We start from the raw sequence: 14,094 nt of genomic DNA on the forward strand, positions 1-14,094 counted from the left end.
ATAGTTGACCGTGTCCTGCATTCTCTCTCCTCATGAATTAAGTTCAAATGTAACTTTTGCATTATTAAGGGAGGGTAACTTCATTCTTAGGAGAGAGAATCGGGTCCGAGATGTTTAATTATATGCAGTACCAGTCAAAAATGTGGATACACCTACTCATTCCGAGGTTATTTATTTATTTAGACTATTATTTTCAAAATAGTAGAATAATAGTGAAAACATCAAAACTATGAAATAGTACATATGGAGTCATGTAGTAACCAAAAAAGTGTTTAACAAATCAAAATATATTTTATATTTGCAGACGATCTATTTGACCAAGAAGGAGAGTGATGGAGTACTGCATCAGACCTGGCCTCCACATGACCTGGCCTCCACAATCACCCGACCTTAACCCAATTGGGATGGTTTGGGATGAGTTGGACCGCAGAGTGAAGGAAAAGCAGCCAACAAGTGCTCAGCATATGTGGGAACTCAAGATGGTTGGAAAAGCATTCCAGATGAAGCTGGTTAAGAGAATGCCAAGAGTGTGCAAAGCTGTCATCAAGGCAAAGGGTGGCTACTTTGAAGAATCTGAAATCTAAAATATATTTTCATTTGATTAACACTTTTTTGATTACTACATGATTCAATGTGTTATTTCATAGTTTTAATGTCTTCACTATTATTCTACAATGTAGAAAATAGTAAAAAGAAAAACCTTGAATGAGTAGGTGTGTCCAAATATATATATTATTTTAAATATTCATAATTAATTTGGGGGGCCAAATAATATTGCTGGTTGGCAGAATTGGCACGCTGGCCGCCAGTTGGTGAACCCTGACTTAAAGGATTGATGTAGATCATGAGTTATTCTGTTTCATATTGCCATCATTTCAGTTTTTTCCACGCTATTTTAATATCCTGAGATTTTAGAGTACTCCGAAAATATTTTTAACAAGGGGGCATTGACTTTTACATCTTAGTTAGGTATATAAAAGAGATCTGCAAATAAGTTTAGTTGACCAATAATGATAACTGTTACGTTTGGGTCCTGTCTAATTATTTCTACAAGCGGTTCAGGAGGGGGGAGAGAGGACATCCCTGATAATGTATTTGTGTATATTTTTGCTTTAGGACATTTATATAATATGTATTATTTCAGCTGGAAAGTTTAATGAATTTTAAAGTTTTGAATAGCAAAGGTCATTCAAGACGGTCAAAAGCCTTTTTGGCATCAACAATGAACGAGGTGGAAGGTGTGTTCCACAGCACACTAGCGAGAGCCCTGGTAGAAATGTGTTCAACATCCACTGAAGTAGCTAGCAAGTTTACTAGACAGCTACAGTAGTTGCCACGGTAACCAAACAAACAGACTTGATAGTTTTACCTAACCAAACCATCAGTACTAGGCTTGCCATTATGAAAATCGAAATCAACAATGCCATAATGTTTTAAATTTTGACTTTTGCTTTCAAAAGCAGCATAAACATATAAGAATGAACTATAGCCATTGAATTCTACCGTGCAAATATACCATGTGTTATTTAAGCAATAAGGCCTGAGGGGGTGTGGTATATGGCCATATATCACAAACACCCGAGGGGCCTTATTGCTATTATAAACTGGTTACCAATGTACTCCGAGCAGTAAAAATACATATTTTGTCATACCCGTGGTATACAGTCTGATATGCCACAGCTGTCAGCCAATCAGCATTCAGGGCTCAAACCAACCCAGTTTATAAAGAGAAATAATGCACACTCTAGAATGCCCTTCAAGCCAATCAGAAACAAGTATTCAACAATGCCATGGTATAAGGATAAATCTGCATCTAGTTTTTAACATATTGTATTATACTGAAACATGTTCTTGTATTTGTTTCTAAGTTTCCATGTTAAATGAACCCTGTTTGATTGATATTTATCAAGTCTGGTAAGACTTTTGCCATTCTGTTGCTTAGGAGTTTTGCTATTTTATTGTTGTAATTTATTACATTTATGGGTTTGTAATATCTGCAGGGGACTCTCCAGATTTTTCTGGTTTTAATATAACTGAAATAACAGTTCAATACATGGAACTCGGAATCCCTAAATTGAGTGACGTGTGTTGTCATTTGAGTAAATAAGGGCGGTACTTTGTCCCAGAATATCAAATAAAACGATAAGAAAGCCATCGATCCCTGGTGCTTTTCTCTGGGTGAAGATTTTTACAACTGTCTAACATTTCTTTTTGGGTGATTTCCATTTTTAGCCTGGTGTATATCTCAATAGTCTAAAGAACATCTCCTTTCCCTCATCTACACTGAACTGGACTGGGGAAAGGCCCATTCCCTGAAGGTACCCACCATGTTGAATTCACTTACACTGAGTCTACAAAACATTAAAGGACAGCTGCTGTTACCATGACACAGACTAACCAGGTGAATACAGGTGAAAGCTAAAAATACCTTATTGATGTCACTTGTTAAATCTACTTCAAATCACTGTAGATGAAGGGGAGAAGACAAGTTAAAGAAGGATTTTTAAGCCTCGAGACAACTTGTCTACAGTGAATTGTCTACAGTATGTTGTGCCATTCAGAGGATAAATGGACAAAACAAAATATTTAACCTCTTCAACCTATGGGGGCGCTAAGTCATTATTGGATAAAAAAACGTGCCCGTTTTAAGCGCAATATTTTGTCACGAAAAGATGCTCGACTATGCATATAATTGCCAGCTTTGGAAAGAAAACACTGACATTTTCAAAACTGCAAAGATATTATGTGTGAGTGCCCCAGAACTGATTTTACAGGCGAAACCAAGATGAAACTTCAAACAGGAAATGAGCAGAATTTTTGAGGCTCTGTTTTCCATTGTCTCCTTATATGGCTGTGAATGTGCCATGAACGAGCCTAAGCTCTCTGCCGTTCGTCCAAGATGTCTGCAGCATTGTGACGTATTTGTAGGCATATCATTGGAAGAATGGCCATAAGAGACTACATTTGCCAGGGGGCCGTCCGGTGTCCTTTGTCTAATTTGGTGCGTAATTCCCAGTGGCAATTATTTTACCATGCGATACAGAAGGAGACTCATACTTCCAGTAACGATACATCATTGAAGAGATATGTGAAAAACACCTTGAGGATTGGTTCTAAACAACGTTTGCCATGTTTCAGTCGATATTATGGAGTTAATTTGGAAAAAAGTTTGGCGTTTGGATAACTGAATTTTCGTTTTTTCTTGGTAGCCAAACGTGACGCACCAAACGGACCGATTTCTCCAGCCCAAAAAATCTTTCAGGAAAAACTGAACATTTGCTATCTAACTGAGAGTCTCCTCATTGAAAACATCCGAAGGTCTTCAAAGGTAAATGATTTATTGAATGTTTTTGCTGGTTTTTGTGAAAATGTTGTCTGCTAATGCTAACGCTAAATGCTAACGCTAAATGCTAGTTTGCTATGGTAGAGAAGCATATTTTTTAAAAATCTGAGATGACAGTGTTGTTAACAAAAGGCTAAGCATGAGAGCTAGCATATTGCTTTCATTTGGTGTTTTTCATGAATAGTTAACGTTGCGTTATGGTAATGAGCTTGAGGCTGTAGTCACGATACCGGATCCGGGATGGCTCGACGCAAGAAGTTAAGTGCCTTTGAATGGGGTATGGTGGAGATGGTAGTAGTAGGTGCCAGGAAAACGCTTACGCCACCTTATAAAGTCCATGCCACGAGGCTATTCTGAGGGGGGTAGTGCTATGAGGAGGACCTTAGTGAGGACGTTACCCGTGCCATGTCCACCAGGAAGTTCTCAAAAAGCTTCCAGATGTGGTGGCTGGTGTAGATCTCCTTCATCTCCACCTCAGTGTCCACGTAGCAGTGGTTTACAAAGTTCACGTAAGCCGTCTTCACCTGGGGAGGGAAGGCCAATAGAAACCATGCATTCAGATGATTGGAAGGTGTGAAAGATTACACTGAGGTGAATGAACGCTAGGCTATATCAAAGCTGGCTGTTCTGGAATCAAATGTTATGCATCTGTATGCAAACAATGGATGCATGCCAATTGTCTATAATGGAATATTATCTTGCTTTACTTTCCCTCATCTGCACTGATGCAAAACAGCTGAACAGATTAACTCCAATTCACAGTACGCATATACCAAGCGTCATGCCACTCTTACCTATCCTCTGTATCCTCAGATTAGTGCAGATGAAGTTGAATACAAGGGTAGAAAATCACACACTACTGAATCACACCCCAGCACCAAATGACAAAGCCTCTCAATATGACCCCACCCCTTCCCCTGTACCTCAGGGATGCAGTCTTCGTGGGTGACCACTTTGACAATGTCGTCGAGGGGCAGCAGGGAGTTACATTTCAGCTCGGTGTATACGTTCTTGCCCTCGGTGCAGACAGCGAGGAGCTCTACCAGAGTGTTGTGGTAGGCCAGGGCGCCGCCCTCGTCCCTACGCTCCATCTCGCAGCACATCATCTGGAACAGCACCGGGAAGGAGGAGCGGTCGTTGTAGAACACCAGCACGTCCTCGCCACCGTTCACCAGCTGGGGGTGGGATGGACAGAAAATCAGACAGACGAGTGGAGGTTAGACAGGGAATACCTTATCACTAGTGGGGATAACCAATATTGATAATTCAATATGATATTAAAATGAGCAAGACAAAGCGTGGTATTGGTTAATTATTCCAGTTAAACTAAACTGAGACTTAACATGCAATGACTTCCTGTAACGCCCTCAACCAAGATTCCAACCAACGTCTATGGGCAAATAAATAAATTCATCCACAAGGTATTCTCTAAAAGTAGTCACATTTGAAGTCTCTCGTGTTTCAAACATCTCTAGCAAGCCCTGGCTAGTTTGGAGATAGTGGTAGTGGAAACCATGCTATTGTGGAGTCTCCACAGCCTTATAAAGATAGCATCATCATCCCTCGCCCACCTCGGTCATGACCTTGTCCTGGCACTTTTTCACGTACTTCCCGTCGGCCTTGACGATGGTCAGGAGGAACTTGAGGTACTGGACGTGTCGGCCGTGCGTCTCGATGCAGTGGACAAAATGGTGGACCACGCGGTCGCTGATCTCGTTGCACAGGTGGAAGTTGTTCATGAAGATGTGGCGCATGGTCTCAGCCTCCAGGAGCTGGAGAGAGGGAGAAGATGTGCACAGTGAATTCACATTCATTGACATATGGATATCCAGTAATAGAATGCATTTACTGAGTTGAAAATTAGTAAGAAGTGAACAAACATGTACAGTACCAGTCAAAAGTTTGGACACCTACTCATTCAAGGGTTTTTCTTTATTTGAACTATTTTCTACATTAATAGTGAAGACATCTAAAGTATGAAATAACACATATGGAATAATGTAGTAACCAAAAAAGTGTGAAACAAATTAAAATATATTTTATATTCTTCAAAAAGCCACCCTTTGCCTTGACAGCTTTGCACAGTCTTGGCATTCTCTCAACCAACTTCACCTGGAATGCTTTTCAGTCTTGAAAGAGTTACCACATATGTTGAGCACTTGTTGGATGCTTTTCCTTCACTCTGCCCTCCAACTCATCCCAAGCCATCTTGATTGGGTTGAGGTGAGGTGATTGTGGAGGCCAGGTCATCTGATGCAGCACTCCATCACTCTCCTTCTTGGTCAAATAGCCTGTAGGTGTGTTGTGTCATTGTCCTTTTGAAAAACAAATGATAGTGGGACTAAGCCCAAACCAGATGAGATGGCGTGTCGCTGCAGAATGCTGTGGTAGCCATGCTGGATAAGTTTGCCTTGAAATTCTAAATAAATCACAGAAAGTGTCACCAGGAAAGCACCCCCACACCATCACACCTCCTACTCCATGCTTCACGGTGGGAACCACACATGCGGAGATCATCTGTTCACCTACTCCACATCTCACAAAGACACAGCTGTTGGAACCAAACATCTCAAATTTGACTCATCAGACAAAAAAAATAAAAAATCCACCGGTCTAATGTCCCAAGCAAGCGTCTTCTTCTTACCGGTGTCCTTTATTAGTGGTTTCTTTGCAGCAATTCAACCATGAAGGCCTGATTCATGCAGTTGCCTCTGAACAGTTGATGTTGAGATGTGTCAACTCTGTGAAGCATTTATTTGGGCTGCAATTTTTGAGGCTGGTAACTCTAATGAACTTATCCTCTGCAACAGAGGTAACTCTGAGTCTTCCTTTCCTGTGGCGGTCCTCATGAGAGCCAGTTTCATCATAGCGTTTGATGGTTTTGGCGACTGCACATGAAGAAACTTTCAAAGTTCTTGACATTTTTCACATTGACTGACCTTTATGTCTTAATGTAATGATGGAATGTCATTTCTCTTTGCTTATTTGAGCTGTTTCTTGCAATAATATGGACTTGTTTTTTTTACCAAGTAGGTCTATCTTCTGTATACCACCCCTACCTTGTCACAACACAACTGATTGGCTCAAAAGCATTCAGAAGGAAAGTTAAAAAGGCACGCCTGTTAATTGAAATGCATTCCAGGTGACTACCTCGAAGCTGGTTGAGAGAATACCAAGAGTGTGCAAAGCTGTCATCAAGGCAAAGGGTGGCTCCTTTGAAGAATCTCAAATATAAAATATATTTTCATTTGTTTAACAATTTTTGTTTACTACATGATTCCATATGTATTATGTCATCGTTTTGATGTCTTCACTATTATTATACAATGTATAAAATAGTCTAAATAAAGAAAAACCCTCAAATGAGTAGGTGTGTCCAAACTTTTGACTGGTACTGTATGTCCCGTGTATGCGTTTGAGTGTGTGTCCATACATGCATACAGTGTGTGAGTGTGTGTGTGCAAGCACAGTGGGCATGAATGAATGCGTGCATGCATGTTTGTGTTAGCGTACCCCTGGTGTAAGGAACAGGTTGAGGTATTTGTGGAGCAGAGCCTGGTTCTGGCTGTTGCCTCTACAGAAGTACTGCAGGAATACATGGGCCAGTGTCATGATCTCATTCATCTTCTCATCACTCTGGGGACAGACAGGAGTCACAACACGCTTTCACAATTGCATCACCACAAAATCAATCCATACAGATGGTCCAACAAAGCTACCAGGGCAGCGTTTATATATCTAGTCAAGTTTTATCCAGGTACGGTCTGGTTATTGAGCATGACAACATCCATGTAAGGCTTTGAGGGGCCTCATCTGAAGCATTTATTTTAAGCCCAAATGGACTGGGCACCTATGTGGGTTTGACACTTACTGTAATGACTGAAATCTGTAAATGTGATGACGTGCTCACCTTCTCATAAGGTATCTGGAGCAGGTCCAGCACCACAGAGTGAGCCCCCATGTTCTTCAGCAGCCTCTGCTGCTGCACACAACTCTTCTTACTGGGGTAACACAGCTTACTGAGCCGCAGCAGGATCTACAGACCACACATACACACAGATCAGACAAACACATACAGCACATTCAGAAAGTATTCAGACCACTTTTTCCACTTAATTACGTTACTGCCTTATTCTAAAATGGATTAAATTGTCCCCCCCTCTCATCAATCTACAAACAATACCCCATAACGACAAAGCAAAAAGTATTTTTTTTAGAAATGTTTGCTCATAAAAAATACAAATGAAATATCACATTTGCATAAGTATTCAGACCCTTTACTCAATACTTTGTTGAAGCACCTTTAGCAGCGATTACAGCCTCAAGTCTTCTTTGGTATGATGCTACAAACTTGGCACACCTGTATTTGGGGAGTTTCTCCCATTCTTCTCTGCATATCCTCTCAAGCTGTCAGGTTGGATGGGAAGCGTCACTGCACAGCTTCTTTCAGGTTTCTCCGGAGATGTTCGATCGGGTTCAAGTCCGGGCTCTGGCTGGGCAACTTAAGGACATTCAGAGACTTGTCCCGAAGCCACTCCTGCATTGTCTTGGCTGTGTGCTTAGGGTTGTTGTCCTGCTGGAAGGTGAACCTTTCCCCCAGTCTGTGGTCCTGAACACTCTGAACACGTTTTCGTCAAGGATCTCTCTGTACTTTTCTCTGTTCATCTTTACCTCGATCCTGACTAGACTCCCAGTCCCTACAGCTGAAAAACATCACCACAGCATGATTCTGCCACCACCATGCCTCACCGTATTGATGGTTCCATGTTTCCCCCAGAAGTGACACTTGGCATTCAGGCCAAAGAGTTCAATGTTGGTTTCATCAGACCAGAGAATTTTGTTTCTCATAGTCAGAGTCCTTTAGGTGCCTTTTACTAAGGAGTGGCTTCTGTCTGGCCACTCTACCATAAAGGCCTGATTGGTGGAGTGCTGCAGAGATGGGAGAACCTTCCAGAAGGACAACCATCTCCACAGAGGAACTCTAGAGGAACTCCCTGATCCAATGCCCTCCTCAACCGGTTGCCCAGTTTGGCCGGGCGGCCAGTTCTCGGAGTCTTGGTGGTTCCAAACTTCTTCCATTTAAGAATAATGGAGGCCACTGTGTTCTGGAAGGACCATATACTGCAGACATTTTTGGTACCCTTTCCCAGATCTGTGTATCGACACAATCCTGTCTCGGAGCTCTATGGACAATTCCTTCGACCTCATGGCTTGGTTTTTGCGCAGACATGCACTGTCAACTGTGGGACCTGATATAGACTGGTGTGTGTCTTTCCAAATCATGTCCAATCAAGTAGAAGAAACATCTCAAGGATAATCAAATGGAAACAGGATGCACCTGAGCTCAAATGAGTCTCATAGCAAAGGGTCTGAATACTTATGTAAATGTTTTTCCCTTTGCCATTATGAGGTATTGTGTGTAGATCCATTTTAGAATAAGGCTGTAACGTAACATAATGTGGAAAAAGTCAAGGGGTCTGAATACTTTCCGAATGCACTGTACATGCATTTAATGGCTACATAGCAATAAGTCTAAACTACACTTTTTCAGCTGCTTTAATTTAATGTTACTGAAGCTCATTCAATTCAATGTTATTGTATCCCCTCAGGAGCATTTAAGAAAGGCAAGGCAGGTTACAAGGCAGGCAAGTCCAGCTCATGTTGGCCACACATTGGCCAGTGATGTGAGGTCTGTAAATTGTTAGTGTGACACCAATAACCCCAGGGTCATGATGTATTTTCAAACTGCACTGACTAATTGATTACGCTGCCAATACCACACACACTATAAGGGGACAGAATGGCAGCCCACCTCTTTGACGATGTTGTAGTTGTTAGCTTTGTTGCTGTCTATATGAGGCTTCACATCCCCATCCTGTACTGGACTCAGGATGCCCGCCTCCTGTCATTCACACAACACAAAAATATTTGGAAGTTAGGATTCAGCCCTCCCTTAGCCATAAGTGCTGTGTGGCCTATAGGGGGCATACTATACTGTACGATGGGGTACAATAGTATACTGTAAAGTATAGTGTAGTACCTCCATGGTCTGCTCCTTGACCTGGCTGTCTCCTATGTCCTCACTGCCGTAGCCTCCACTCTTCTCCACCCACAGTTCAGACTTCTCCACCGCCAGCCTGAGCTGGTCCAGGTTAGTCTTGATCTGCTTGTAGTTCTCCACATCCTGCTCCGAAACCAGCAACTGCACCTGCAGGAGACCACAGGAACACACAGTGAAATCAGACACACACATAAAAACAGATCAGGCGCACGCTCATGAACCACCAACTGTGCCTTTACCTGTTTGAAGGCCTGTAGGACCTCGGCTCTCTGGCTGAAGTGTTTGAACATGAGCTGCAGCGAGCCGGACACCAGCGGGGTGTAGTCCTGCATGATGAGATGGATCAGTACCCTCAGGAAGGTCCTGCCTCCCTCGTCATCCAGCTCCACAGCACTACACTCTGAACTAGAAGCACCAGAAGCAGGGTTAGAGAGAAAAATTGTTAGACATGGCACGACGCACTGAATTGGAAGCACCAGACACAGGGTTAAAATCAAATCTAAATTTTCACTTGCCGAATACAACGGGTATAGATTTAACATGAAATAATTGCATACGAGCCCTTCCCAATCAAGCAGAGTAAAAAGAAAATGTGAATACAAAACAGGGGTATGAGGTAATTGAGGTATATATTTACATGAAGGCAGGGTAAGGTTACTACAGTTGAAGTCGGAAGTTCACATACATTTAGATTAGAGTCATTAAAACTCATTTTTCAACCACTCCACAAGTTTCTTGTTAACAAACTAAAGTTTTGGCAAGTCGGTTAGGACATCTACTTTGTGCATGACACAAGTAATTTTTACAACAATTGTTTACAGACAGATTATTTCACTTATAATTCACTGTATCAAAATTCCAGTGGGTCAGAAGTTTACATTCACTAAGTTGACTGTGCCTCTAAACAGCTTGGAAAATTCCAGAAAATGATATCATGGCTTTAGAAGCTTCTGATAGGCTAATTGACATAATTTGAGTTAATTGGAGGTGTACCTGTGGATGTATTTCAAGGCCTACCTTCAAACTCAGTGCCTCTTTGCTTGACATGGGAAAATCAAAAGAAATCTGCCAAAAATTGTAGACCTCCACAAGTCTGGTTCATCATTGGGAGCAATTTCCAAATGCCTGAAGGTACCACGGTCATCTGTACAAACAATAGTACGCAAGTATAAACACCATGGGACCACGCAGCCATCATACCGCTCAGGAAGGTAGACGTGTTCGGAGAGATGAACGTACTTTGGTGCGAAAAGTGCAAATCAATCCCAGAACAACAGCAAAGGACCTTGTGAAGATGCTGGAGGAAACAGGTACAAAAGTATCTATATCCACAATAAAATGAGTCCTATATCGACATAACCTGAAAGGCCGCTCAGCAAGGAAGAAGCCACTGTTCCAAAACCGCCATGAAAAAGCCAGACTACGGTTTGCAACTGCACACGGGGACAAAGAAGGTACTTTATGGAGAAATGTCCTCTGGTCTGATGAAACACAAATAGAACTGTTTGGCCAGAATGACCATCGTTATGTTTGGAGGAAAAAGGGGAAGGCCTGCAAGTCGAAGAACATCATCCCAAACATGAAGCACGGGGTGGCAGCATCATGTTGTAGGGGTGCTTTGCTGCAGGAGGGACTGGTGCACTTCACAAAATAGATGCCATCATGAGAAAGGAAAATTCTGTGGATATATTGAAGCAATGTCTCAAGACATCAGTCAGGAAGTTAAAGCTTGGTCACAAATGGGTCTTCCAAATGGACAATGACCGCAAGCAAACTTCCAAAGTTGTGGCAAAATGGCTTAAGGACAACAAAGTCAAGTTATTGGAGTGGCCACCACAAAGCCCTGATCTCAATCCTACAGAAAAATTGTGGGCAGAACCGAAAAAGCAAGTGCGAGCAAGGAGACCTTCAAACCTGACTCAGTTACACCAGCTCTGTCAGCAGGAATGGGCCAGAATTCACCCAACTTATTGTGGGAAGCTTGTGGAAGGCTACCTGAAACATTTGACCCAAGTTAAACAATTTAAAGGCAATGCTACCAAATACTAATTGAGTGCATGTAAACTTCTGACCCACTGGGAGTGTGATGAAAGTGCTCTCCCCTCTTTCTCTTGTAGTCCATGATCAGCTCCTTGGTATTTCTGACATTGAGGGAGAGATTGTTGTCCCGGTACCACACGGGCCAAATCTCTGACCTTCTCCCTGTAGGCATTCTCATCACCGTCAGTGATCAGGCCTACCACCGTCGTGTTGTCAGTAAACTTGATGGTGTTGGAGTCGTGCATGGCCACGCAGTCATGATTAAACAGGGAGTACACACACCACTGAGAGGCCCCCATGTTGAGGGTCAGCGTAGCAGAGGTGCTGTTGCCTACCCTTACCACCGGTGGCCATCCCGTCAGGAAGTCCAGGATCCAGTTGCAGAGGGAGGGGTTCAGTCCCAGGGTCTCCAGCTTGGAGGGGACTATGGTGTTGGACACTGACCTGTAGTCTATGAACAACATCCTCACTAGTTATTTCCCCTCCTGTCCAGGTGGGAGAGGGCAGTGTGAAATGCAATTGAGATTGCGTCATCTGTGGATGGTATGCGAATTGGAGTGAGTCCAGGGTGCCTGAGATAATGTTACTGATGTGTGTTATGAGAAGCCTTCCAAAGCACTTCATAATTACAGATGCGAGTGTAACAAGGCAATAGTCATTTAGGCAGGCTACCTTGGAGTTCTTGTTACAGACACAGCACAATGTTCTGAACTGGAGGAATACACAGGGTTCTAGACAGACACGGGGACACAGACATATAGGCACACAAACACACCACCTTTCTCTGAACTAAAACCATAGTGCACCCTTTTTCTCACACACACACGTATGTAGTCCAACAGACAGATACAGGCACACACAGTTGATTTACCTTCCAGCAAACATTGTCTCTGCTTTGGCTGCAATCTCATCAATGTCTGGATCTGAAACTGTAAAAAATATTGTGAATCACTGAACCCAATTATAGAAAGCCCAATTACAAAAAGCAATTGGTGGCTGTGACAGCACAGCGCAAACAATTGATTACAACAGCAATCAACAAACCAGCAGGATTCCCCTCAGATATTAACTGATACACTCAAGATTCCCCCAGCCTGGTCCTAATTTGAGCATAGGAGTTGGCAAGACAGTACAAATAGATCTGGGACCAGGCCAAGATGTCCCTATGTAATGATAGAGCTTTACCTGACATGGAGGGAAATTCAGACAATGACATAGAGCTGTCCGGTAGATTACTGTCCCCAAACTCTTTCTTATAGATGGACAACAGGTAGGTGATCCTATAGTCCAGTCGCACACTCAGAATAAACTGATGGGAGAACAAGATGGAAGCAGATAAAAGGATCACCATGTTAAATACCTAAATGTACACAAAGCTAAAACAGTGAAATCAGAGACCTTGAACAGTGTTTACCAACTGTTTGTTTTCACACATTATATACATCAGGGTTAGATAGGCAACTAGATTCAGCCGCAGGATGATTTTTGTCGAAGCGGATGGTCGGGGGCAGGAACAAAATTATAATCATTTGTACACTGCAAATTGACCACAACTAAAACCAATAACAAATTGTATTTTGAAAATAATAATTTCATACTTTGATTGTACTGAGTCACGATCACGTCTCTTTTTTTATTTGTGGAAATACTTGGGAACAGACTTCTTAAATTAAACTAATTTTCAGCTGAATTCCTGGAGATCTTTTTACTAAAAACTTGTGGGGCAAAATTTAAAAAATCACTTGTGTGACGGTTTTGGTTCGCCTGTTGCCGACCCCTGGTACACATCGTCCAACCAAATGCTTACTTGCAGGTTCCTTCTCAACAATGTAACAACAATAAGAAATAATACAAGTACAAAGTAAATGGTCCGGTAGAATAGAAAACATTTTAGCATGTGTATAATTAAAGGAAGGCACAGTTTATAGTACATTATTGTACCAAAGGTATACAATCAATAGAGGATTATATAGAGGATAGAGGATTTGACCACAGCCAGCCTCAAGCCACAACAGTTACAGGTAACTGGCCCTCCAGACCACATGGTGGAGCTCCACTCACCTGTAAAATCTCAATGATTTTGAGCTTGGTGTCCATGACCATGACATCCTCGTTGTCTGTCAGACAGAGTGGTTGTTTTCTGTCCTGAAGGGACGGGGGTGTGTTCGGGAGGTGGTGAGGCTGGACGTGCCCTCGACTCAGCACCATCTGAGTCATCATCTCTCCCACACCGTGGATGGTACGAAACACGTTGTTCCCTGGAAGACAGAGAGACAGACTGAAAAAGACAGGGACTACATGGCAACATTTTCTGTTGTGTGTCCTAATGAACACGATCCAGGACATACAAGCTCTTTAGACAACAGTAGGTTTAACAAAGAGATGGGGATCAGAACACATGTCTCTTAAAGTTGTTTCTGATTGTGATCTGGACACTGTCATCTACAATGAACAAAAATATTAACGCAACAGTGTTGGTCCCGTTTCATGAGCTGAAAAAAAAAAGAACAAAATAATTTGACATTTTACAAAATAAAAAAAAAGCTTACTTCCCCTGAGAAGTATTTTTTCTGTGATAAAGCCCTTTTGTGGGGGAAAACTCATTCTGATTGCCTGGGCCTGGTTGCCAAGTGAGTGGGCGTATGCCCTC

General features: G+C 42.3%; 1 protein-coding gene across 5 annotated transcripts in view; it reads right to left on the reverse strand.

The window, feature by feature from the left end:
• The window catches only part of LOC115109547 (inositol 1,4,5-trisphosphate receptor type 2-like), a 173,567-nt gene that overhangs the window by 102,507 nt on the left and 56,966 nt on the right, over nucleotides 1-14,094 (reverse strand). For all 5 annotated transcript variants that reach the window (XM_029634547.2, XM_029634546.2, XM_029634548.2 and 2 more), the window contains exons 22-32: nucleotides 13,506-13,702; nucleotides 12,630-12,753; nucleotides 12,316-12,373; nucleotides 9,644-9,809; nucleotides 9,384-9,551; nucleotides 9,156-9,245; nucleotides 7,254-7,379; nucleotides 6,857-6,979; nucleotides 4,915-5,115; nucleotides 4,267-4,518; nucleotides 3,742-3,867 (exon numbers count right to left, since the gene is read on the reverse strand). In XM_029634547.2, the coding sequence (XP_029490407.2) occupies nucleotides 3,742-3,867; nucleotides 4,267-4,518; nucleotides 4,915-5,115; nucleotides 6,857-6,979; nucleotides 7,254-7,379; nucleotides 9,156-9,245; nucleotides 9,384-9,551; nucleotides 9,644-9,809; nucleotides 12,316-12,373; nucleotides 12,630-12,753; nucleotides 13,506-13,702 (1,631 nt within the window). The remainder of the gene's footprint in view (nucleotides 1-3,741; nucleotides 3,868-4,266; nucleotides 4,519-4,914; nucleotides 5,116-6,856; nucleotides 6,980-7,253; nucleotides 7,380-9,155; nucleotides 9,246-9,383; nucleotides 9,552-9,643; nucleotides 9,810-12,315; nucleotides 12,374-12,629; nucleotides 12,754-13,505; nucleotides 13,703-14,094) is intronic.

The sequence above is a fragment of the Oncorhynchus nerka genome, linkage group LG25 (genome assembly GCF_034236695.1).
Source record: "Oncorhynchus nerka isolate Pitt River linkage group LG25, Oner_Uvic_2.0, whole genome shotgun sequence".
Taxonomy (NCBI): domain Eukaryota; kingdom Metazoa; phylum Chordata; class Actinopteri; order Salmoniformes; family Salmonidae; genus Oncorhynchus; species Oncorhynchus nerka.